This window comes from Dermacentor albipictus, chromosome 5, assembly GCF_038994185.2.
Source record: "Dermacentor albipictus isolate Rhodes 1998 colony chromosome 5, USDA_Dalb.pri_finalv2, whole genome shotgun sequence".
Lineage (NCBI taxonomy): Eukaryota > Metazoa > Arthropoda > Arachnida > Ixodida > Ixodidae > Dermacentor > Dermacentor albipictus.
The window spans coordinates 90,519,204-90,542,700 of NC_091825.1; the positions used below are offsets into that span (position 1 = coordinate 90,519,204).

General features: G+C 47.5%; 2 protein-coding genes across 6 annotated transcripts in view; one reads left to right on the top strand and one right to left on the bottom strand.

Moving 5' to 3' along the window:
* The window catches only part of LOC139059927 (neuropilin and tolloid-like protein 2), a 230,261-nt gene that overhangs the window by 198,392 nt on the left and 8,372 nt on the right, over positions 1-23,497 (top strand). For all 5 annotated transcript variants that reach the window (XM_070538552.1, XM_070538553.1, XM_070538554.1 and 2 more), the window contains exons 6-8: positions 1,434-1,587; positions 4,367-4,458; positions 8,811-8,966. In XM_070538552.1, the coding sequence (XP_070394653.1) occupies positions 1,434-1,587; positions 4,367-4,458; positions 8,811-8,966 (402 nt within the window). The remainder of the gene's footprint in view (positions 1-1,433; positions 1,588-4,366; positions 4,459-8,810; positions 8,967-23,497) is intronic.
* LOC139059928 (procathepsin L-like) overlaps positions 1-23,497 on the bottom strand; it is a 63,749-nt gene that overhangs the window by 2,686 nt on the left and 37,566 nt on the right. The gene's annotated exons all lie outside the window — the stretch shown is intronic.

A 23,497-nucleotide genomic window follows, 5' to 3' on the forward strand; every position in this document is an offset into this window, starting at 1 on the left:
TCAGGAACTTTCCTCCATGTTGTCGGCTGCCGCCAAACTGATTTTCTCTATAAAGTTTCCTTTTGCTTCCAGTTGTCGATTAATTCTGTCTTGCTGGGGTGGTCTGCTAACTCGATTGTCAGTAAAAGAAAACGTACAGCGATCTCCACATCGAGGCAGAATTAATCGACAACTGGGAGTAAAAGGAAACCTTACATATATATAAAAAAAAACAGTTCGACGGAAGCTGGCGCATGGCGGAAAGTTTCTCAGAAACGAAGAAAACATCTTCATTGCTGAAGAAAAATTTGTTTGGTACAGGGCATCGAACGAGGGACCAATACATGTATGGCAAAGTCGCTCTAGCTGGTTTGTCTTGAACATAAGAGGCAGGGAGAGATTTCCAGTTGTCGAATAATTCTGCCTCGCTGCGGTGGTCTGCCAACCCGCTTGCTAGGTCCAAAGGTATAGCGACCGCCCTGGCATGGCATTCACCCCAGGACGAATTTTTATTCCAATACAAGGCTTTGTTTCTGAGAAACCCTTTGTATACCAGGCGATCATTTTTATGCTTTGCCGAACTGTTATATGTCACCTATGGCAGATAACATATTTCCAATCCTTCAGCTGTAATATAGAAAGGGGCGGACGCACCTTGCACAAGGAATGGAAACGCATATTCAACTAACTAACGAAATTCACTAATTAGCTTCTTAAGTTATTACTTTATGGCACTTATCGCGAATTACTAATTGTAGCCGGTGATTTCGCAAAGCGCATTCCTTTAGAATTTTCATTAGAATTTAGGATTTTGAGATTACACTATTTTCGAGATATTCATTGCCAAAGTTTGCTACGAAATACATGGGTGTTCCAGTTAGGTTTGTGATTCATTGCATACCCTAGCATTTTGTTAAAAAATCAAGTGGGACAACGGTACATTTTTACCGCAAGTTTTATGGCGCATATCTAGAAAAGCGTGTCATCTTCAAAGTTGCCTCGTCCTTTCCCCAACCTCAAACAATATAAAAGCGTTACATGAGCCATGGTCATTCGGCTTTTTTTTTTCTAGCCTTTGTCCGACGGCCCCTCCCTACCACGCCCCTTGCTCCCCGTAGCACTAAAACCAAACCTTACTATTAACCGAAGCTAGAGTCGGTATCGGCAGCACTCGGTCATAGAAATTGTCAGTTTCACGCTCCTTAGTAAGCTATCGAGAATTTACAATCGTTATTTGAACTCTTCGGTATTCGGTAAGTCGTTTCTTCGCCTAATTAAATAGACCAACTATTTACTTGAATGACAATTGTGTGACTGAATAGCAGCTGCGATGAAAAGGCTGTCGTTTATCTGTTACATTTCTGAAGAAGGCTTTTTCAGCAAACGATAGACGCAGTCTGCTAGACTCAGTTGGCTGTTAACTCACTGAGCATATTTCTATTGTCACCCCGCAGCGAACTGTGGCGAAGCGGAGCTTGCCATTTTCGACGGCTACTCGAATCTGAAGGTGAATCCTGTACAGCTCAAACGTTATTGCGGAGATCTCAAATACTATAAGAATACTGACGAGAAAACTGAGCTGTCCAAGAGGAACCGAATACTCGTCAGGTGGGTGAAATTGCTTGAAATTTTTGCTTTATATTCCCACTTATAAATGAATTCTCTTTTCTTAAGTAACACGGTTGTATAGGAGAAGTTCGTGCCTTTAGGTGGCAATGGCTAAGCCAAGTCGCATAGCAAAAGAAAAAGAAAAACGAAATCACGAAAGGCGTCGAAAAACACTAAATAGTGTGGAATAGTGCGACTATATAAAGGTTCTGCAAGGAAGTTCAGGAAGCCACTAAAATAAATACAAGAATACATAAATGTATGTATAAAAGCGCACAGGTCCATACATTACTAATATAGTTGAAGTTGCCTGTGAAAACACGCAGTTTACAATTTTGCGCAGACTTTTGTTGTAATTACACAGGATACCACTTTACTGCATAACACCATATACCTAAGTTAAACCTTCTTGACGCATTACACGAAGATTTAGTAAAAGTTTAGATGATTGTCTTTTTTCTAGAAATATTTTTACAGCAACAAACTTTTTTTTTTCGGCAACCCAACTGCTGGCCATAGGCCAGTTATTTCTTTCCTCTCGTCATTTCTAGCACCATTGCTACACATACAGTTCTGATCGCGATCGGAGCTCCTCAGGATCGGATTTCTTGATCGCGATCAAAAATGGTCTCTGCTGGACCATTTAACAACCCGAGTCGAGTTATTATCGACTGCTGATCTTCAGTAACTCTACGAACTGCATATTGGCTTTACTACAAATTCAGATTTACGTAATATGGTTAAATTTGGAAGTTATTTAACTTTTGTGGTTTACTATTGCTGATAAAAATATTTTAAACCTTTTTTTTCCCTATTGAGCTGCCTTCACTTTTTTTTTGTTTTTAGCACTTTCAGAATACTGCGCTAGAGCGCGCAGATGTCAGCTTGCAGTCGCGATCAGGAGGCCTGATTGCAATTCAGGGATCGCGACTGTCCGGATCCGGATCCCGCAAGATTGCGATCGCAAATGACAGTGTAGCAAACAACACTTACAGCGCGTACAAATACAGGGACCAAAAGAACGACGGAGACCAACTAGACCGTACCCAAACCCTGCTTCCGTGTAGCCAACAATCTATCCGTATCAAGCTCAGAACGAAACGGCGCCGATCGCCATCAGGAGTGTAGGTGTGACACCGGTGTTACAGATATGTGATTGTCCTTGCAAAACCAGATGGCGTTTGCAATTCATATAAAATGAAATCTGGATTCCTGACGTTAAAAAAGAGAGAAGGAAAAACAAGAAAGCACGCACCATCTCGAACAGGTCTGTTACGCCCCGCATCACAAGTTGGCGAGGAACAGCTTAGGCGTTAGAAATTTACACATAATTGAGCGCATTTGAAACACATTCCGAATTCGTAAATGAACAACAATACAGTACATACACGCAATTTCTTTAAGTCAATGCACTAGCTGAACATTTCGTAATTAAAACATGAAAAGGTCACTTAAAATCCAATTAGTTCACAGAGCGGTAAAAAAAAAACGCAAGAAACAAAACCGAATTTGTAAAGATACACGAAAGCACTTTGCGCTTCTATTGTGTTTCTGATCGCAACGTTCATTTTAATTTGGTACAGTTCTCTTTTTCATGCGTGTTGGTGTAGCTGCCAACCAATATATATGTCTTGGAACGTTGACATCGGAGTGCGAGGCAGTCACGTTGTTACAGCGGGACAAGTGAAGCTACAGCACAGGAGTTGTGGATGAAAGAAGCGTGCTAGGAGTGTTCATATCTGTATTGTAACGCATGGCATAGCATCGGCAAAAGCGGTTTCCTACTGAAACTGCACAGCACTTGTCGCTTCTTCCTGAAAAAAAAAAAGGCAGCACTGAACAGCGTTTTATTAAATCGCTGCTGCAAACGCTACTTATTATGTAATCGATGAAGATTACGGAAAAAAAGAACGCTGGATTTCCTCTCACATTAGGATTTTTATTTCACTCGTTTTTTTTCCGTCAATTGTGTCAATTACTCGCAAAAACGCATTCACGAAGGTAGTTAAAAATTCTGGTCTAAGGAAAATTGTATGCCTCAACAAATAGGAACATTCGAGCGGCTAACTTATATAAAGAACGAAGCAATGCATATCTCTTGATCTTTCTCATGGCACATGCTTTAATCAGTGTGAAAGATGTTACTTTATGCGATGCCCCAGCTAGAAAATTTTAGACGCGCATTTCTGTGAACTCCTTGTTACCAACAAAGCTAGAAACAAAACCTCGAACTGTTTTTATAGCGCTTAGAATTCAGACAGGAAATGCATATTTATCTATATGCTGCGTTGCTATGTACAATAATAATAATTTCATTTTATCCATGTCGAGTTGCTTGAAATTAAAAGAAGATAACTATAAGAATGATACTAGCAGCTCACAGACTGAGCTCACGAGCTCAGCTCCGAAACAACATGAATAAATGAAATCACGAATTCACGTCAAAACCCTGAAACCACCAGATGGCATCATTGGAAGTTCTACGCTTTCTGTGTGATCTGAGCAGTTTAATGGTTAATAAAAAAAAGGAAAAGATCAGTCAAGATAGAATGCCTCTGATTGATTGACTTCAGTTTGTAAGTGACTACGTGTCATTGCACGACGAGGTTTTCTCTTGCAATTAAACTCAAGGAATATTGAACACAGTAAAAAGCCTACGATGCTCCATTGTGAGGTGGCTAACTTATCCTCTTGTATTCGCTTAATTGCAACCAAATGCATTTTGTAACGGAAACAAATTCTATTGGTTTAAGATATTTACAAATGTAATTGCTTTCAGATTACGAACCACCGTGGCATCCCCTATCAAGCAGCCAGGTCAGATAATAGGATTTAAGCTCGTGTGGACGGCTGTAACCTTCCAACCAAAAGGTGAGTACAATGCCAGAGCCTTTAGAGTGACCAAGCATTTTATTTAGAGTACACTTAAGGCGTTTTATAGGCAAGTAGTGTTCTGTACATTTGTACTGGCTCTAACACATTATTGCAGCAAAAATAACGGCAACACTATCATGGAGTGAACATTTGCTGAAACGCGGTGCTATAGTGATTGCGTTAAAAAAAGATCACTCCGTTAGTTGAAATGCGTAATTGTGCAGTACTATATTTATGATATTGTACGCAAAATTGTCTGATATATATATATATATATATATATATATATATATATATATATATATATATATATATATATATATATACATATGTGTGTGTGTGTGTGTGTGTGTGTGTGTACACGCGTTGCCGCCATATTTATGTTGCAATGAATTTTGAAAAAAATTGCTGTTTTAGATCGCATGATTCTAGTCCTTGAGCTGGATTATCCAGCAATATGGACAAATTTTGCAAGAGAAATAAGAACACATTTCAACTAATTAATGAAAAATCACTAATTAACTTTATAACTTATTGTTTGTGGAACATATTGCAATTGACCAATTGTAGCTGGGATTGCAAGACGGATTCACTTGGAGTGAATTTCCACAATGGCACCAGTTTGGAGATAGGCACTATCAAAGGGGCCGTAAAAGTGCACTGTTGTTCCATTTGATATTTTTTAACGATGCGTCTTTTTATGCATCGACGCACGAATGTAACTGGGACGCTCAGTTGTTTAGTCCCACACCATGGGAAATCATATGTCTCAACTAGTGTCCCGCTGGAAATTGGTTTTAAGTGAATACGTCGGGCCCATTTACCGACTACAATTCGCAAATTCCCATGTGAGATCAAGTGCTTCATTAAGAAGTTAATTAGCAAATTCTCGTTAATTAGTCGAATATTTGTTTCGCGTGCTCGTAGCAGTAATATCCCCCTCTTCGACTAATACATCTCAAGGGCAAGAATTATGCTGTCCGCTATCAGCAATCTTAAAATGTCGTGCATATTAAAATATTCCCCCACATATATATATATATATATATATATATATATATATATATATATATATATTTATATATATATATATATATATATATGTGTGTGTGTGTGTGTGTGTGTGTGTTTGTGTGTGTGTGTGTGTGTGTATACTTATGGCTGGCGGATCATATGGTTATGACAAAAAATTGCACCCTTATCTTTTCGCCCCCTTATTGTCGTTCATTGTTAAGTGAGAGTATACACTACCACTACGACAGGTTCGATGTCTTAAGAATGCGACTGTTTATTTGTCAGCTTCCTGCACACTCCTAAAATTTCGCGCCATGCTTCAAGCCCGCGATAAAAGAAACGTGCCCCTACTGCCGCCGCAGGCCATGAGTGGCGCTGCTCAACACTCGCAGAGTCACGTCTTGCACACGTGCATAAATACCCAAGAATGTGGACCTGGGAAACGGTGCTCACCGTCGCTCAAGGGTAGAGTATCGCACGCGTAATACGAAGGATGTGGTTTGGGTTCCCACCGGCGAGACGTTGCTTTCTCGTCCACTTTTATTTCCCTTTATCATTTGTACATCTCAATTATAACAGCAAATGATTTTTCCCATATTGTGCTTGGTTGTATATCATTATATATATATATATATATATATATATATATATATATATATATATATATATATATATATATATATATATATATATATGTAGGGAAGCTCGTGAACGCCCATGAGTCCATGAGCATTAGTCTATCTAATAGGCCACTCCAACATACATTTCAATGAGTGCCTTTACTGTCTTGTGAAGGGTCGGCACTCCAGGGTTGTCGACTCCGAAAGCGGCCAGTGGTCAAGGCACGTCAGCACAATCGCGAATGACTGCCTATGTGTGCTGTATCAGGGACGATGAGAAAGAACTCTTATGTAAGGTCGCACATGTATTTAGGGGCAATCATCGACCATGACCTCAGTTGTAGTCCCCATGTGGCCTCTATAATGAAGCACCTGACAGCCATCTCTCATCTTTTCAAGTATCATGGAGGAAAAACCTTGGGTGCTTCGGTACACGTGATGATGCAGATCTACTGGATGCTGTTTGTCGGGAATTGTGGTACAGCTTGGCCCTGCTGACCAATACCTAAAGAACTAAATTCCTGTTACGTTTCGCCTACGACGCGCGGTATAGCCGGCGCGGATGCAACGGACGCCGAGGCTTCGTTCAAAGCGGCGGACATTTTGGCCCGTTCAGCGCCGCCGCAACGCCTCCCCGCCAAGCGCGTCCAGCATGTTTCAATGCCACGTGTCTTCGTGTGTGCGTGTGTGTGTGTGTGCATGTTGGTGCCCACGCTTCTCAAAGCGCGGCAGCCGGGGAGAGGAGCTCCCCCAACTGTGAAGCGAGGAGGTCTGACCGGCGCCAGCCCGGCGGATGCGTCACCTACCCGTCTCAACGTGTCTCTCAGCGTGTCCGTGCCCCGCCGTCACGTGCGCCTCTGACGAGGCGTTCCTTCTTGCCCTCGACTCCGAAAGTATGAAAGCAGCTGCCCCCGGACGCCAAGAGAGAGGCTCCGAATTCTTCCGTCGAGTAGCGTGCTCTCCCGTCTCTCCACTTCGGTCGACCTGACCGGTCGCTCTTTTGCGATTCTAGAATAAACAATTTGTTCTGTTAGCAGTCGACTCATGCTTTGCCAGGACCTTCGGATGCTTCCAGTTGTGCCCCAGGCCGCCAGGCCAACGCTACCCTTGGGGCGTGCGACCCAGATTGCAACAGTCCGTACACTCGAAAGTGCTGAGGCTCATGTGCTTAGGGTATGCCTAGGGGTATACCACGATGTACATCAACATCCGGAACCATTGCAGCTGCGCATGACTAACATGCAAAAATTCACCTTGGTATGGATGCCCTCAGAGCAGACGTCATGCACGTTGCTCGCGCCCCTCTCCCCTATCTCGCCTCACTGCCAGAAGACCGAACACGCGCTTCTTTCTGTCAGATGATATTGCCTTACTGTGCATACTTCCCATGCGATTACGCAGCTGCAGCGAGTGTCTTGCATCGCTGTTGATGCTTGTCTTAGTCACGATTTCGACTGACAGTACCAGGAATTCGAACTAAGGCACAATTCTCATCACTAGCTCTCAAGCAACTTCCACTGCTCTAGCTGTAGTAAAAATGCAATGGTCCTACCTATCTATACACTGATGGCTGTAGACGGTTGCGCGGGATAAGTGATGTTTTCCTGCCAAATTCACTGCTTTGAAGTTCCCAAGACTACATCGACAGCCACGGAGCTTGCTGTTATTCGGAGCACACTACGCATAATTTGAGAGGAACCACCTCAAAAATAGAACATTTTCAGTGACTCTAAGGCAGCTCTACGTTACTTGCTTTCTACCTTACGCCGTGGAGCCTACGAAAAACTAATGCTAGCAATCCGAGAGCTGCTTCATCGCCTCGTCGAGCAAGGACGCTACGTCACACTTAAGTGGCTCCCTAGCCACTGTGGCCTAATGGGTGACGAACATGCCGAAGAAACTTGTCGATCTGCTCACGAAGACGGTGTTTAGGAAGCAAACCCGCAGTCAAAAACGGATGCAGCAGCTAAGCTTCGAATGGTTGCATATGATGCCTTACAATCGTTGTGGAACACACCTAGTTTCTAGCACACACGTCTACATCGACAGGACCAATGTCTGTAACTTCTTCCTCCACCTAGATCATCCCGACCCAAGACAACGGTATTTTGTCGATTGTCGCTTGGCGTCGCATTTATGAAGTCACTTGCTTACCGCATCGGTCGCAAGGATAGGGCTGCGTGCAACCACTGCGGCGACGACGAAACTATCACACACACATATATACATATTCAGACAGATCACACTACCAAAGAGGTAAAAATAGTAGTGTACATTTGCACCATGCACTTCCTAGTACTTTAGAGCATTCGAATCAAAATTAACTGTTTCAAAGATGACTACATCCGTATCGTAAATTATTTTTTCAGACAAATTTCCACATTTTCTCAATAGTTGATGCTTAAGTGGTGGATGCGGAAAAAGCACTAACGCGGTTCCCATTTTAATTTTAAATTCTATTTTAGCTGATTATGCACAATTGTTCAAAGATCAGTTCGTAGTGCCTGATCTGTAATAGCACTTTACGCGGTTTACCAACTTCAGATAAAAATAGGAGCACAACAGCCCATCTCGTATTCCGGGCCGTTTACATGTATTTTCATGGGAATAAATTTAAATTCATACCTATTTATCGTCCGTTGCCACGGACTCCCCTCGGTTTGACGAATGAACAACACGTGTGGCTGTTCTTATTCCTGCTTTCTGTTTTCACAGACGTCTGCAAGGAGTACACATGCCCAAAGAGCCAGTACTGCATGAACTCGGAATCCCGCAGTTGCACCGAGACGAGGGAGTATTGCATCGACAGATCGCTGGTATGCGATGGACTGCCCAACTGTAGTGGTGAAGACTTCAGCGATGAGGATAAGTGTGAGTTGGCTTGCCTACGCTATCGATAAAGAATGACGCACCCACGTACCCCATATCCCGGAATTGAACGTCGTGACATCGGTACATGGATATTCTACTACAGATCACATATGCATGGTTATATATGGATGGGGCGGTTAGGCACATCGGCTGATAAAAGGGTAGGCACAATATTTATTTCTCTTAATGACATGAAAAAATAACGGTTCCCTGTGCCTATGCTGCTAATAATTTTTAGGTAATCCATAGATATCGTTAAATTGTTTGTAGGGACAAGCATTGGCAGCACGAATACAAGTACAACATTGAACACGAATGTGATAAAGGTGTCATATGTGCTGCATTCCTGAGTAATAGCAAGTATTTCATTGCAGTGCCATCGTTTGAGCGCTACACCAAGAAATATTTTTTTTAACGAACTGCGTGGTAGGACAGGCCACAAGGAAAGAAATCAAACAGACAAGCGCAGAGTAACATCTGATTTATTCAAAGCACAGATTTCACGTAAATAATGTCCATCATGGGTGACGTGTCACTGTCAATGTTACCAACGTAGCAATAAATCATTTAGATGGAGGAGGAGGAGGAAATAACTTTATTGTGTCCTGAGGAACCCCTCCCCACCCACTCTTGGTTTAGTTGGCGGCAGGGGTCGCGGGCCGCACCCACGTTGGGACGGGAAGCCCGTGAGCCTCCGCCCTTTCGTGAGCCCTCTGGACGGCCCGGAGCTGAGTCTGGTGGTCGTCGCTTTGCAGGGCGTCCACCCAGTCTTCTTCTTTAGTGAACACGGTGCCGCTTAACGCGGAGCATTGCCAAAGCATGTGCGCTAGCGAGCAGTAAGATTCGCCACAATCCGGACACTGAGGCTCTACTTCTGGTGAATAACGGCTCAGTCTGCCTCTCGAGGGGAACGACCCTGTCTGAAGCATTCTGAATATCGATGACTGTGGTCTCGTGAGTTTAGCGTGGGGGAGTGGGAAGGTCCTCCTCGACAGCTGATAGTGTGTTGTTACTTCGTTGAAGGTGAGCAGCGGGTCTCGGTGCTCCCCTCCCTCCCCGCCACCTCGCTCGCCACGATCGCCGCGGTGCGTGAGTCCTCGCGCGCGTCCGTGCGCCAGCTCGTTGGCGTTGGGAAATTCGGAGTGCACGTCGGCCCCCATGTGGGCTGGAAACCATTTGACGAGGTGCTGACCCGCGGCTCCCTCGCTGCCGAGGACGGCCGCCGCTTCCCGGGATATCGAGCCCGAGGTGAATGCTCTTGCCGCCGATCGCGAATCTGTGTAGACGTGAGGACGTTCGGGGTCTCTCATTGCCATGGCTATTGCCACCTGTTCGGCCACTTCGGACGTTACCCCCTTGACCGATGCTGCGTTAATTATTGTGCCATCCACGCGTTCCGAGACGGCCGCGTACCGGTCGCTGCGCCCATACTGGGCCGCGTCTACAAATGCCGCCAGGCCCGGGCAGTTGGCGGTCGATTTCAGCAGTGCTCGGGCCCTCGCCTTTCGGCGCCCCTCGTTGAATTGCGGGTGGACGTTTCTCGGAAGCGGTTCTACCTTGAAAGTGCCCCTTACCGCCGCGCTGAGCGCAATCTTGTGTGCGTTGCACTCTGCCTCGGCATTTATCCCTGCTTCTTCTAGGATGCGCCTGCCGGCCCTGGTGGTCGACAGCCGCACGACCTGTGCCTTGGTCTGCGCTTCGATGATTTCTGATAGTGAATTGTGGACCCCTAACCGATCGAGCTGCTCCGTGCTTGTAGTGATCGGGAGACCTAGCACCCTTTTGACGCTCTTGCGCATCAGTGTCTCTATTTTGGCCGCGCCTCTCTTGGTCCATTTTAGCGCCGAGGCTACGTAATTGACGTGACTCATGAGGAAGGCGTGGTAAAGTCTGATGAGACTGCTCTCGCTGAGCCCTCCTCTGCGGTTCGTCACCCTGAGGATCAGCCGGAGCATGTTCTCCATTTTGGACGTTAGTTTCATGACAGTTTGTGTGTTACCACCTTTCGCCTCAATTAGCAGCCCCAGGATTCGTATAGTGTCCACTCTGGGAATCGGCTGGCCGGCATTCGTATGTAATTTGATCGGTATTTGATCGATCGGCGTCAAATTCCTCATGCCTTGTTTTGAGGGCCTGTACAGCAACAGTTCCGATTTGTTGGGTGACAGACGGAGTCCCGTTTCCTTCAGGTACTCTTCCGTTGTGTCCAGTGCCTCTTGAAGAGCCTGCTCGACTTCTGCGTCGGACCCTCCCGGGCACCACACCGTAATGTCGTCTGCGTACAGGGCGTGATTGACGTTGGTCACTCTCGTCAGCCGGTCAGAGAGCCCTTTCATTGCCAGATTGAATAATAGTGGGGAGAGCACCGCCCCTTGTGGGGTGCCCCTCGCGCCCAGCGTGTACCAATCGGACGTGGCCTGTCCAATTTTGATCGTGGCTTTCCTGTCTCTGAGGAAGGAGCCTATGTAAGAGTGGAATTTCCGGCCGAGCCCCATCATCGAGATCGTTTCCATTAGAAATCTGTGTTTGACCGTGTCGAACGCTTTCGTTAGGTCCAGGGCCAGTATGCCCCTGGTGTCTCTGGTCATGCCGTCAATTATATGCTTTTTGAGTAGCAACATTACGTCCTGTGTGGAGAGACCCGGTCTGAAGCCCACCATGTTATGTGGGAAGAGGCCCTCTCTCTCTATGTACCGGGATACTCGGTTGTGTATGGCATGTTCGGCCGTCTTGCCTACGCACGAGGTGAGCGATATTGGCCGCATGTTCTCCGCCGCAAGTGGTTTACCGGGTTTCGGTATAAGTATGACCGAGGCCTCTTTCCACACCTCTGGTACTTCTCCCGTTTCCCACACTCTGTTGATTTCTTCGGTGAGCTTCTCGACCGACCTTCCGTCTAGGTTCCTCAACAGTTTGTTCGAGGCCCCGTCCGGGCCTGTAGCGGAGCGTCCGTTGAGGCCTTGTAAGGCATCCCAAATTTCTGATTCCGTGAAAGGCGCGTCGAGTTCTTCGACCTCTGCCCCCGCGTATTGTGGATAGTCGCCGTCACCTGACGGGCCCAGTGGCAGATACGTCTCCGCCAGCTCCTTTAGGAACTCGCTTTCCGTTTTGCCCTGCTCCTTTTGCTTTTGTAAAATCCTATCGATTGCCAATCTCTGACTTCCTTTGGATTGTTTGTCGTCTAACAGTTGCTTTAGGAGGTTCCATTTGCGCCCGGTTCTCATTTGTCCGTCTACCGACGCGCACACCTCGTTCCACTGTTGCTTGGAAAGCTCGATCGAGTGCGCTTCGATTTCCCGGTTTAGTGCCGCTACTTTCTTTCGTAGTCTGCGATTCAGTCTTTGCGTTCTCCACCTGGCCGTGATGGAATTCTTTGCCTCTAATAGGTGTGCCAATCTCGCGTCCATCCTTTCCACGTTCAGTTCAGTTTGGACAACCCTCGTCGCGGTGTTAACGTCCTCTTTGAGCCTTCTAAAAAGACTGTCTAGATCCGCGTATTCGTTTGTGTCTTCCTTCCTTATTTTGCGGAAGGCGTCCCAGTCGGTGACCTTAAATTCTCTCGGTGGTGCCGCCCTGATGGGGATCGTGACCGCCAGTATGTAGTGGTCGCTGCCGAGGTTCTCGTGCAGGTTGCGCCACTCGGCCCCTCGCACGTTCTTGACGAAGGTCAGGTCGGGCGTCGTGTCCCGCGCCACCGACGTGCCTAGTCGAGTCGGATAGCGGGGGTCCGTCACCAGCTCTAGCGAGCACGTAGTGACTGCCACCAATAGCCGCTCTCCCTTAGGCACTGGCCTTGCGTAACCCCATGCTCCGTGGGGCGCGTTAAAATCTCCTGCCACTATGAGAGGGGCCCCCCTGGCCATTGAGGCCGCCTTCGTTATTATCGATGTGAACGACTGTCTGTGGTCAGAGGGCGGGCTGTACACGTTCACTACGAATACGCTGTTTTTCAGCCAACTGTTCGGTATGATTTCGATCACGGTTATCTCCGCTTTCGCGTTGCCTAATTTCAAATCTCGTTCCTGGAAGGAGCATTTGTTCGCGACGAGGGGCGCCACTCCGCGCTTACCCTGTTCGAATTTCGACGAGGCGACCCGGTAGCCGGGCAGGGACACCTCGCTACCCAAAGTTTCTTGTAAGATTATGACGTGCGGTTTGTCCGCCTGTGAGGCAACGAACTGTAGCAGCGGAGCCTTGCGTTTTTTGAAGCTAGCGCAATTCCACTGCCACACTAACAGCTCTCTAGTTGAGTTGGTCGCCATGATTGATGCCTTGGATTTGTTTAGCACCCACAGGCGCCACGTGTGCTTCGATACGCGTCACTCTCGCCGCGAGCGCTACCATGCTCTCCGCTAGTTGCTGGACCATTAGCTGCAATGAGCTAATCGACTGCTTAATTCCCAATAGGACGCTACTGGACTCGGGTTCCGCCGGGTTTCCCTCCTCCGTCAGGGGAGGGGCCCTGCGTTTGACCGAGCGAACCGACTGCTCCCCTTGCGGGGTCGGTGTACTTTGCGGCACCTGCTGCTGCTGTTGGTCGACTAGCTGAGGAGTGGAACCGTGTTTCCGAAACGATTCGAAATCCGCCCTCATTTGCTGAATCTCCGCCTTGAGGCGCGCGTTTTCTTCCGCTAGCTGAGCTATCCTAGAGTATTCCTTGTTATGCTTTGGCAATGCTACCTGCGTTACCTTTGATTGTGAAGGCGGTTTTGGCTTGGCCCGGTCCGCCCAGGTCGGCCCTTCTTGAATGCGCACTTGGGGGCGGGAGCGCCCCCTGGAGCGAGAACGGCCTCTCGATCGGCTGCGCTGTTGTAGTGTCGGCATTGTCGAACGTCCTCCTCTGGGGGCACTTGACACGCTGGAATCACGTGATCTACTCTCTAGCTGTTGCGGATGGCTTTGCAGCTGCGATTTCTTCGCATTTCTGCGTCGGCGCCTCCTGCGCCGCACGACGTAAGGGATTTGGTATCGTTGCTTGCACTTGCTGTCCGCCGTCGGGTGTTGGCCCCCGCAGAGGGCGCACTTGGGCGAGCACTGGTGGTCTGCAGCCGGGTCGTTGGCTCTGCAGCCGCGGCACCTCTTCTTGTCAGGATTAGGACAGACGTCGACTCTGTGACCCAAGTCACCGCACCCGTAGCACACGTCGTTCTGCCGCTTGTAGAGCGTGCAGCGTATTAGGCTTACGCCACACATGACGTAGTTCGGCACTTTCATGCCGTTGAAGAGCACTACCACCGTCGAGGTGTTTTTGATCCGCTTGGCTTCCAAGGCCATGGGATTTCTTTGGTTCACGATCATGGCCTGAAGCTGGGCCTCGTTGATTTCGGGGTCCACTCCTCTGATGACCCCCTTGCACGTGTTGTCCGGCGCCGCAATGTATGCGGCCACATTGTATGCGCCTTCTCTTAGGTGAAGCTTTTGAACTCCGGCGTATGCGTTCGCGTTCTTCTCGGCTGGCGTGGACACGACGAGAATGTTTTGGGTTGCGTTCGGACAAACGATGTCTTCCTCGGTCTCGTTCGGCGGGAGTGAGGCCGCCATTGCTAGCGCTTGCGCCAGGCGAATCTGACTCACTTTTTTTACGTCGAGGCCGTCTCTCGGCCTCACTATGATGCGAATGTGGTCCCTCGGTAGCCGGGGGAGCCTCGATGCGGCGACGAGGCGCTTGACCGCGCTCTGCGGGCCGGCCGTGCGGCCCGCAGCTCTCTGCTCGTCCCTCGTTGCCTCGGTCCGGAACGGTCGGTCCCGGTGTGGCCTTCTTTTTTCTGCCCATGGCCGTCGTCCAGCCAGGGCGATTCGCTTCTTCTTGGGAGATGTCCTCTCCCGGCACGACGGTCTCCATAGCGGGCATACTGCCGCGCACACGTACGAGCGAGGCCTGGGCCTGCTCGCTCCTCGCCCCCGACCATAGGCCTAGTCGGGTAAGGCTAGCTGAGCCGCGGCGTGGTCCGAACTAAAAAGCCTCGGAAATGGAAAAGAGTTCACTGACGGGAAGAAAAATCGGACATCGGCGTGTTCCTTAGAAGAAACTGCGTCGAATAGTGCACATTTCGTTGCTAGGAATCACAGAAATCAGTCCGAAAACGAGCACAGAAGCGGGAGCCGAACATTCCACATACGCACTCATTTAGATGGAACCTTCAATAAATCAGTTGGTAGTCTCGGCTCATCTGTCTCACTTCTTTCGTTGTGTCCTGTCCTACCACGCAGTTTGTTAAAAAAGATGAACCCGTGCCAGAGCCCCCAGCTATCAACGCTTTTTACGAGTAATTTTTAACGCGTCAAACATATAGCGTGGATGCGTGTGTAGTGGGAAGTTCCAGATTATATTCTGGGACATGGGGTTCTTAACACGCGCCTATATTTATGTAAAATCTCCATCGATACGACAGGAAAACACTTTTTTTTTCCAAACGTGCGTCGGAGCTGAACACATGTCCTCCATAAAAGCTTTCAGTGATACTCAAAGTTCCCATATTTGAACCCATGCATCACCGGTTATCATCGTTAAAAAAATTCGCTGTTCGCTTTCATATTCATAACGACTGTACGCGAGCATCCTTGCATTGTTCCCCCATCGGTATGTGGCAGCTGCGGCCGGGTCTCGAGCCCGCGACCTCGTGCTGAAAGGCAGAGCACCACAACCACTCATTCTACGCTGCGGGTTGCGGTAGATAGCATTTGGCCATTTTGAGAATGCACGGACTGAAGATTAGACTCGCAGACAGTTAAGGTTGAGGATTGAACTGGCAATAATAATTATCTGCTAAAGATGACGGGGGCTTACAGAACTTTGGCCGAGCGAAGCGCGTTCATTCGAAGAGTGCTGCGTCACTCATTCTCAGCGTTCCTCTCGCAAGTACGGCCCTTCGCGGTCTTTGGTGTTAATCAACCAAGCGTCGATGGACTAGGCGCCGTCATCGTCGTGATTGTCGTCGTCACACCACACTACAGTCTTTGCCATCCATGTCGTGTCGCCAGCGTCTTCGCTGTCGGCCCATCGTCTTCATACTACAGTTAATATCACCGTACAGCCTTCTTATATATTAAGTACTGAATATTGCCCCTGTTAAATGTTCATATGTCCTTTAACTAATTGCGTCTACATGAAACTAGTTTCACCTCTTTGTTCCACTCTAAGCCGTGGCGTAGTTGTAGAACGCCCACCACGGCTGCGGGATGGGATGAATCCACCAGCTTCTTTTTTTAGCTCCGTCATCATTGTGCAACCATTATTCATTGTCCCTAATAGTGGCACCAAGCAGCCCATTATGCATCGACAGTGACGATACATTTCTGCAGTCAGAAGGTGAAAAACTACTTTTGAAGATAACTATGCCTGATTAACAGATAGGATAAGGGAGACACTATTTCAATACTTCCGGTACAGAAATGGCATACTCCGCACTTTGCGGTAATCAGCTATTGCCTGAGCTGGCCAGTGTCTATAAACGGGCTTCCATAAATCCGTACCTACCCGGTTCACTCCGACACTGCCACCCTAGCTGTGGTCCCGTTTCGGGAAGACCTGCTCATCGCTCTTCGAGTAAACCTCGGCTAACGTCGTAAACCCGTGATAAATTGCCCCACGGGGAGCCAAGATCGCGCTTCCCCAAAAGCCTTTTTTTCCACCTTGCATCGGCACCCCTCTAGTTCGTCGCTGGCAGCGGGCCTGATCGAACTGAGCTCCCTCGGCACTGGTGAGGCTTGTAGCCAGGCCGAAAATGCGCTGCGCCAGCGACCGATGCGCATAATTATGTCTATCGGCATCGTGCCGCCACGGTCTTCAGCGAGAGCGAGCCGGTAAGCCCGCCGATACGCCTTCCGCCGGCCAAGACGGCGCCATGAGTGATGAAGCGAAGCTAACGCAGTTCTTGGGGAATCTCGCTTAGGAGCGATCTAATTTCGAGGCTTTGGTGCACATGGACGCCTGCCTCAATAATTTACCTGGGAAATGCATAGCCGTGTACTCGACGAGGAGTTGCTTTATTTTTTCCCCGCTGCCTTTGAAGCTTGTGCTACCGCTGTGTCTGGTTTCTTTATTGCTATAGTTCACCAGTAACATGTGATAAATAATATTGCCACCCCCCCTTTTTTTTTCCACGCACACGCATTCACACAAACACAAGAAAGTGGGAACGAAGGCAACTGTTATAACGGCGGCGATCATTAGATTTATAATACCTTCAGTAAAAAACGGCTAAAGAAGTGCAGAACAGGACATAGACCTAAGAGAAGCCCCATACACACACACAGAGGCGGTGTGTGAGTGTGTATGGGCATTTTTACCGTCTGTGTCCAGCTCGCGCTTCTTTAGTAGTCTTTATGGAGTACCCAAAGTACTCAAACTGCCACTCTTACGAACACCTTCAGCCTCTATCTTTATCCTTGTGTTATCTTTATGCGCACATGATTTATGGTCCTGCACACGCGCGATGGTCATGTATATTTCAGTACACGATGCACCGTTTGGAATACAGCTTTAGGTCTTCATGCGATAATATTCTATGATATTCGGGGGAGGGTGGCAAGGTGGAGTGCTAGCCTCCGGCAGACCTATAGCTTTGCGCATGCTGCATGCAATTACTGAGCTCGAGCGCTATTTATGAACTGAGGTAGAGCTTTGAGCCAGTCACAACGCATGCAGGGAGGAGTGCACGGTGGCAGATGCGAAACAGTCTAATCTCACGGTTTTTCGTGCAACTACCTTGTTCAATTTGCCACACAAAATTATGGTGACATGCGCCAGTCGCGGCTTACTAGTCACATTTAGGAGAAGTGAAACTGAAAATCGCCCATGCAACCAGTAACAGTATGTGTTCAGTAAGCACATCGAATCAGAATTATTGCGGGAACGTTTGACGTATGCCTAACCACAGCAGCCTGTAGAGCTTTGTAAGTATAACTCTTTAGCTGTTTAAGCGTGCTATATCAAATCCAAGCTGCACAATCAAATAAACTAGCTGCTTCAGTGACCTCCCGACAAGCCAGACCTGATAATGACGCCGAATGGAGCTTCAAACATCCGTTCTTTTTCTCGTGAGCGTGGCTGGAGAATTCGTCGTCCGATTAAGTTTCACCAGCAGTTAGACAAATTTCTCGTGGATATAGTAGCATTTAAATTGTTCTCAGCATATGCCTAAATACTGCTGTAAGAAATGACGTCCCGTAAAGGTCAACGCTTCCAAACGACCGAGCATGAACAATAACACGAACACATGACATGGCTAAATGACATGGGCAACGACGATTACTTTAACGTCTAGCGGCTTCATTGTGGCAACAACAATCCGTAGGCCTACAACAATTAAAGTGAGACGAAAAATACCGCAGAAGAATGATATAACCTCCAGTAAGCGCATACAATTGTGTATCTGAAGGCCAGGTCAATATCTATGTGTGCACAGACACCCAGGAGCTGTTGTTTACGCTGACACTGCATTCGTTTACATGAACCCGACACAAAGGAGTCGAATGGAAAGCGGAACAGAGGCCGCAAGATCTGACAGCATTTACCTCATTCGCGTATGACCGATATGACAGCGGCAGCTTGCGCCAAGGAGAGATAACAAAGCACTCGTCGGGTGTTTAGTTGTTCGCGGCAAGGTGGTGACTGCAGGTCCGAAGTGAGTCGGCCTGAGACAACCAACCTTGTAGAGTACAGAGTCAACGCTCACTTTGCCCAACAATATTTACTTGAGCGTTAGGGGCATATTTCAACCGAGTGGACTGCACGTTTTCATATTTCGGACGTATTAAGCTTTGACATCACCGTTTTTTCTACTACTTGCTAAGACATTTATTGTCACGCTATATTTCGTTAAATAAATCTACCAAAGTTTACTCTTCCTAATGCAGGACTCAGTGATTCAAATGCTATAATTAAACATGATAAGCACTGAGGATGGTGCATGCAGTGCACTTCGCGGATACTCTCGAGGTTTCGCGAGAATGCCGCCTATACAGCCCTACCATCACTGCTTTCTCCCTACCATCACTGCTTTCAGGGCGATGAATTTTACGGTTTTCTTAAAGTTAGGCTCTGGAAGGCACGTGAAGTTCACCTATGCAAATAAGTTATGTGCTCAGGGCGACGTAAAGTGAGATGATAATTATCGCTGTCTGAAGGTCAATTAACTAAAATTGAATAATGAACTTTTTACTGACGGCAGTAAGCGGGCATGTCTGTATTGAAAAGCGAGAGGCAGTCGTGATTCTACACAGCGCCACGTGGCAGAATTGCTCTAGCATGCCCGTGTTTCCGAGATATGAGGCCGCAAATTTTAATTTCCGTTCGCATGATTACGCATGCGAGACAGTGAGGATCGACGCAAAGCTCCTGCCTCATGTGAAGCGGCTGTTGCGTGCGGTGTTTAGTAAGCAACGGGGCAGTGGCATAGGCAAAGATCATAACTGCTCCCTTTCACTTTCGGTGAAATCGCAAATCGGAGCACCCGTAACCACTGTCGAAACCCGCAAGCCCGCAGCCTATAACGATGGCGGATGCTGCCATTACGAGTAAGGGAGCCAGCAGAGAATCCGGAGGGCAATGCGCACGCGTTGCGGTGACTTCACCAGCGGGCATTTGTCCTTGCGTCGGTGACGCAAATAACGTGACTGCTAATTTCTATATATTGTAATTTTTATGGAAATCAAGAACAACAACCACAACAACAACAACAACTGATTTAGGCGTGGTGACATATATATCGTTCTGCTATCTTAAGGTCGGTGTGCTCATGCACAAATCTCATTTTTCATGGAAACACGACATCCATCACGATGTCAATGCTTTCAAAAAACATTAAAAATGCTTTCCTTCCACAGCAACGCAAAGCATAAACCGCTCTCGTGTTGACTCGATAATTATGCGCAGTACTTCTGGGCCGATATTTGCACAGGCCGCAATTATCCATTGCTTGATGTCATTAATGTCAGTGGGCTTGGCTCTGTTGCATAAACTCGATCTTTAACGTAGCCTGAAAGAAAAAAGTAGAGTGGAGAAAGGTCAAGGGATTTCGGCTGCCGAAATATTGCTCCTGCGCGCCCAATCCACTGTGGCAGAAAATGACTGTCCAACTAGCTTTTTGCAGATGTAGAGAAATGTGGTTTTGCTCCGTCATGCTGGAACCATACTTGGCGCAGGTTATTCAGGGGGAGATTGAAGACAAATTTGTCGGCGACAATACTTGGTATTTCTTGCGTGTGCTTCTTGCAGTTTAGGTTGTCGCGCAAAAAAGTAAGGTCCGATGGTACTGTCCCTGAGTATGCCACACGGCACATTCGCACTACAGTGAAATTGGTGCTTTTATTGCCGCAGCCAACGTGGATTTTCCCGTGACCGATAATGGGTGTTGTGAACATTCACGGAGCCATTCCGGCAAAACCGAGCCTCATCTGTCCAAGTTAGCATTTGCAGGAACTGCTTTGCTTCATCAATTTTTATCAGGTCCGAACTGCAGAAGTCAAGCCACCTTTCAAAGTCCACTTCACTTAGGTTTTGATGAAGACAAACATGACATTGATGGAACCTATGCTTCTTCAGCTTATTTGCGACGGTTCCGAAGCTCCCTCCGCACACATCGGCAATCTGCCGGATACTGATTTCTGGCATTAACGTTACGAAGGCGAGGGTGTCAATTTCGAAGTTTTCATCGACAGGTATCTTCTCGGTCTGTCTTTGATGGTGGACTGAGCCCGTTGTGCGAAAGGGTGGAAAGATGTTTATTAAGGTTGGCTTGGTTGGAAGTGGGCGGTCTAGGTGGTGAGCCGCGTACAGCCGGATTGCTAATGAGACGTTGTTATTCATCTCAGCCATTGCAAGAGCCACGTCCTAATTTAGAGGGCAGCACTTAGGAGCCCGTTCCTGCGGCGAGTGTCGGCGTTGTCTTTCGTAACTGAAGCAAACGAACACAGCGAAGGATGAAAATGAATGTAGAGTGGAGCGGCAGATGAAAGAGTGCGATAACGAAGAGAGCGCGAGGAGTAAAGCGGACGAGGAGGGTGGAGTGGGACCATGAGGCGGAAAGCGGTGGAGGATGCTATGGCGAAAGCGTGAGAAGCGTAGTGCCATGCATGAAGGACTTTGCGGTCAAAGTGGCTACGAGATGGCGCCAGCGTAACGCGCGTCGTCTGTATGGAAACAAAGCGCTGCATGAGCGGAAACCTGTTTTGCGGCTGCTGTGATTTGCGCGCACGCGTCACCCACGCGCCGCTTGTGGGGATCTCCTGATTAGTGAGGCAGTCGCACCAATAATAATAATAATAATAATATCCTTTATTTCATGAAAATAGTATACATTCAAAAAACCGGTCAGCCCAAGCCATGGAGGCTTGTCGGGCTGTACTCGGCAGTCAGTGACAAGTACTAAAAAAAATGAAAATAAAGCATGGTTAGCAAGCTATAAACTGAAGCAATTTACAAAAAGCAAACTACAACAAAAAAGGAGGCTACAACACAAAAGCAAAGTACCACAAGCAAAACGTTAGCTACGAGCAAACGCAAGCTAGAAAAGATACAAAGTGAAACAGACAAGGATACACACCAATCTAGACCAAACGAGACTAATCGAAATTATAGGACGGGCTCTAGCGAATGACAACTCGCTTACTTTGCAACGTACCGCAAAAGGTAGATTGTCCGCGCCAGCCAATATGTCTTGAAATGAAAACACGTACACAGCTGCGCTCAAATTTCGCATTAGCTGGTGTCGTAATCGTCGGTGAATTTTCCTATTCTGTAGAATACCTCGTCGAGCTAAAAGCAGCCATGTCAGCACCAATGGATCCCAACGTGGTTTCTCTTCATTCTCCTTTCAGAGGCGTCGCTATGGCGCAAGCAGTCATAGATGGCCGTGGAGCTCACGCGGTGACAAGTCCCGGCGAGACGTCAAATCGTAGAATAACGTGCCGAAATATTGCCTTCTGGGATCGCCCTTAACAGGATAATGCGTACTGCGTACGCCATAGTACGCAGTCATTTCGTTATACCACCAGCCGAGGGTGAAAGGTGAACAGTTATTAAGTTCGCCTATGCCTCCGCCCCGTTGTCAGAACTAAACGCCGCAACCAACAGCCGCGTCACATCAGGGAGGAGCTTTGCGCCGATGCTCACGGTCTCGCATTCGTAATCATGCGAACGGAAATTGAAACTTGAAGCCGGACATCTTGAAACACGGGCATACTAGAAAAATTCTGCCAAGTGGAGTTGCGTAGAAACACAACTGCCTCTAATGGATGGACGGATATTATGAGCGTCCCCTTTGGAACGGGTGGTGGGCTGCGCGACCAAGCTCTTGCTATTACACTGCCTAATGTCCTACCTAGGTTAAACAACAAGAAAAAAAAAACGAACTACCACACCCACATTTTCTGTTCCCCTAGTGCGAACTGTGCTTTTGTACGCCTCCGTCTTCTGTTATTTCCCTACTTTTCTTCCATGAATCTTCCGATCGCCTCTTACTAATACCTATTGCGGACATGTTTACTTTTCCACTGCTATCACTGAACCCAAGGCCTTGAAGGAGGCCAGTGGTGCCTAAATCGACCACTGCGTAAACGTCTTCACATACGAATAAGACATGCTCCATAGTTTCCCTAGCTTTACCGCAGCAAGCACATGCTTCTTCTTCCTTATATCTCGCTTTATAGGTGGTGTTCTAAGGCATACCGATGTCGCTTCGAAAAGTTATGAGCTTCCCTTGGAGTTATCATAAATTCTTTCTTTCCTGATTTAGTTTTTTCCTCTTAAGTAGTTGCTCATCGCAGGTTTCTTTTCCATTGCCACAACCCATGAGATTATATCAGCCTCTCTGACTTTCCGCTTGACGTTCTTTGTTGCCGTGTTGCTCACCCTGCAGGCCGTATACTTGCTGGTAAGCTTCCTAGTTCTTTTGCTCCACTGTGAATCGATGTTTTTCCTGTACAGATACCTGAACACTCTCCGAGCCCATTTACTTTCTTCCATATTGCTCAGTCACTCTTCATAGTCAATTTTACTGCGAGCTTCCCTCACTTCAAAACCAGTCGAGCCCATATCACCCTGCACAGCTTCATTTGTAATCTTCGCCGTAAGCGACCAATGCGAGGCGGCTCCCTGACCTTCGGTTCCCATCGAGTCCTGATTGTACCCTTGATTTAAAGCAAACAACCGCATTTCCAAAAGTAAGTCATGGAACCATTACACTTGTCCACATACCCCGGAGCACCTCGTACCTATTGTATCCCCATAGCGCCCTGTGCTTCATTATGGCTGCTCATTTCTCTTCCCCTTCACTGTCATTATTTTTTCATGTGTTTCCATACATTTATTGTCTTCGTTTATCCATGTACCAAGGTATTTATATTCTCTTACCCGAGGTATTTCCTGGTCCTCTATTGCCACTGTCTGTTCACTGTTTTCATTAAACACCATAACACGCGATGCTCTAACACTAAATTTCAAACCTAAATTGTTGCCTTCCTGTCCACAGATATTGGCCAGACGTTGCAAATCACTTTGCTTGTTAGCTAGCAACAAAATATCGTCCAAA